This window comes from Nicotiana attenuata, unplaced genomic scaffold (assembly GCF_001879085.1).
Source record: "Nicotiana attenuata strain UT unplaced genomic scaffold, NIATTr2, whole genome shotgun sequence".
Lineage (NCBI taxonomy): Eukaryota > Viridiplantae > Streptophyta > Magnoliopsida > Solanales > Solanaceae > Nicotiana > Nicotiana attenuata.
The window spans coordinates 394,929-398,117 of NW_017670544.1; the positions used below are offsets into that span (position 1 = coordinate 394,929).

Genomic DNA, 3,189 nt, shown 5'->3' on the forward strand with positions numbered 1-3,189 from the left:
AAAACAATGGCGCAAAACTTATAAAACCACACCAAAATTCTCTTTCTTCTCAACCCATCTTCTTGAAAAATGAAAGCACTATTCTTCATTTTCACTATTATTATCATCACCATAGAAGCTGCAGATATTCTTCCTGGTTCAACCCTTTTAGCTTCAGACCCAAACTCGAAATGGTCCTCTCCAAACAATACCTTCACTCTTTCCTTCTTACAACTGGACTCAACAAACCAAAACATATATTTTGCTTCCATTTCTTACAACAACATACCCATTTGGACAGCCGGCGGCACCACCGTCAACGGCGGCGCAGTTGATTCCTCCGCCGCTCTCCGGTTCTTGTCCAACGGTGACCTTCAGCTCACAAATGGATCTTCAGGTACTGTTGTGTGGAGCTCAAGAACTGCAAATCTTGGTGTTTCCTCAGCTTCTTTGGACGAAAATGGTAATTTTGTGCTTAAAAATGGTACCTTTTTAAACATTTGGTCTACCTTTGATAACCCTACTGATACTATTGTACCTGCCCAGAATTTCACTAAAGATCATGTTTTGACATCTGGGTTGTATTCTTTTAAGCTTAGGAATAATGGGAACTTGTCGCTTTTCTGGAATGACTCTATAGTATATTATAATTCTGGGTTGAATTCTTCTGCTAATGTGAACTTGACATCTCCTAGTTTGAGAATGCAGCCTATTGGGATTCTTTCACTTTTTGATCCTAGCCTTTCAAGTCCTTTAAATGTTGTTTATAGTAGTGATTATGCTGATGAAGGGAATATTTTGAGGTTCTTGAAGTTGGATTCTGATGGGAATCTTAGGATTTATAGTTCAACACAAGGGAGTGGGACTCAAAATGTGAGATGGGCTGCTTTGACTGATCAGTGTCAGGTCTTTGGCTATTGTGGGAATTTTGGGGTTTGTAGTTATAATGAAACTGGTCCTGCTTGTGGATGTCCTTCAATGAATTTTGAGTTTAATGATCCGAATGATAGTCGAAAAGGGTGTAAGAGGAAAGTTGATCTTAGTAATTGTCCTTCCAATTCTACTATGTTGCAGTTGGATAATGCTAAGTTCTTGACTTATCCTCCGGAATTGTCTGAGCAGATTTTTTCTGCTGGTATTTCTGCGTGTAGGTTTAACTGTCTTGTTAATGGTGCTTGTGTAGCTTCTACTTCTTTAGCAGATGGTACAGGGATGTGTTATTTTAAACAACCCAACTTTGTTAGTGGTTATCAGGCGCCAACCCTTCCGAGCACTTCATTTGTTAAGATATGTGGGCCTGCATTGCCTAATCCTTCTGCGGTTTCGGAGACTATTCAGAAGAAAAATGGAGGGAGGGTTCCTGGCTGGGTTGTTGCGCTTGTGGTTGTGGCTAGTCTTTTGGGTTTGATCTTGTTGGAGGGTGGTTTGTGGTGGTGGTGCTTTAGGAACAGTTCTAAGTTTGCATCACTGTCGTCTCAATATGCACTTCTTGAATATGCCTCTGGTGCCCCTGTGCAGTTCACGTACAAGGAGCTTCAGCGGACAACAAAGGGTTTTAAGGAGAAGCTTGGTGCAGGAGGATTTGGGGCAGTTTATCGGGCAGTTCTGGCTAATAAGACTGTTGCTGCAGTGAAGCAACTGGAAGGAATAGAGCAAGGTGAGAAGCAATTCAGAATGGAGGTTGCAACTATAAGTAGCACACACCATTTGAATTTGGTGAGATTAATTGGGTTTTGTTCTGAAGGACGCCACAGGCTACTGGTCTACGAGTTCATGAAAAATGGTTCTCTTGATAAGTTCCTCTTTGCGGAAGATCATTCGTCAGGAAAGCTTTTGAACTGGGAGCATCGATACAATATTGCTTTGGGGACAGCAAGAGGTATCACATACCTTCATGAGGAATGTCGAGATTGTATTGTTCACTGTGACATAAAGCCTGAGAACATATTGCTGGATGAGAACTACGCTGCCAAAGTATCAGATTTTGGCCTAGCCAAGCTCGTTAACCCAAAGGACCACAGGCATAGAACCTTGACAAGTCATGTGAGGGGTACTAGAGGATACTTGGCTCCAGAGTGGCTGGCCAATCTTCCTATAACATCCAAATCCGATGTGTACAGTTATGGTATGGTGTTACTGGAAATAGTGAGTGGAAAAAGGAATTTTGAAGTCTCAGAACAGACTAGCCGGAAAAAGTACTCTTCATGGGCATTCGAAGAATTTGAAAGGGGTAATACGGAGGCCATTTTGGACAATAAACTCTCCAAACAAGAGGTGGATATGGAACAAGTTATTAGAGCAATTCAGGTGAGCTTTTGGTGCATCCAAGAGCAACCATCTCAAAGGCCAACAATGGGCAAGGTGGTTCAGATGTTAGAAGGCGTTACTGAGATTGATCGGCCACCTGCACCTAGGGCTACTGAAGGGTCCTTTGCTGGAACTAGCTTAAACGCCAGTAGCACAAGCGCTTTTTCCACCTTTGCAGCCTCAGCCTCAGCCCCAGCTCCCTCTTCATCGTCATCATTCCAAACTGCAGGTTTCCAGTCTTCGGCTTCTGCAAAGAATGTTGATAAGCCATCATCATCACTTTTACACTCCGAAACTGAGTGAGTCTAAACCATACACTTCCCATTCTCTACAAGAACTGGTGGGAATATTAATATCTCAAAGGTCATAGTGCGATTAGTATCTTGCAATTCATATTGTAATATAGATAGGTTTTGCATATATATATATATATATATATATATATATATATATATATATATATATATATTTGCATCTATATTGATAGGTTGCCACTCGTTTATGCATTCACTTACTTCCCATATCCTATTATTCGCCAGAATTCGGCGACTACGTCCATGTCTTTGATGTTCGTCCGATGTGTTTGATAAAAAAGCTAGATATATAGTTTCTTTAAGAGAAATCAGCAAGCAAAATAGGGGATGATACCTTTTGATGCCAATATCAACCTTCTTTGATTCTTTAGGAAGGGACCTGAGAGGGAGTGACAAAGTAGGTTGTTTTAGGTTCTTTGCACCAAGAGTTTAAGGCAAAATTAGATTAGTTTAGCTTCTTTGCACCAACAATTTAAGGCAAAACTAGATTAGTTTAGCTTCTTTGTACCAGACTTTTAGACTGCCCTTTTGTTTTTGGTTGTATAAAGAAAATATACTAGAGTAATTATAAAGAGTTACAGGGGGAATG

General features: G+C 40.7%; 1 protein-coding gene across 1 annotated transcript; it reads left to right on the forward strand.

Annotated features, from left to right (window-relative positions):
- Positions 1-6: 6 nt before the first annotated feature.
- On the forward strand, positions 7-2,723 carry LOC109240770 (G-type lectin S-receptor-like serine/threonine-protein kinase At1g34300). Its single transcript, XM_019407453.1, has one exon. It carries the CDS (start codon positions 70-72, stop codon positions 2,587-2,589), a length of 2,520 nt encoding a protein of 839 aa, XP_019262998.1. The 5' UTR covers positions 7-69; the 3' UTR covers positions 2,590-2,723.
- The last annotated feature ends 466 nt before the right edge of the window (positions 2,724-3,189 follow it).

What these genes read in the sequence shown, in the direction of transcription:
- LOC109240770 (XM_019407453.1), top strand. Translation starts at nt 70, where the DNA reads ATGAAAGCACTATTCTTCATTTTCACTATTATTATCATCACCATAGAA.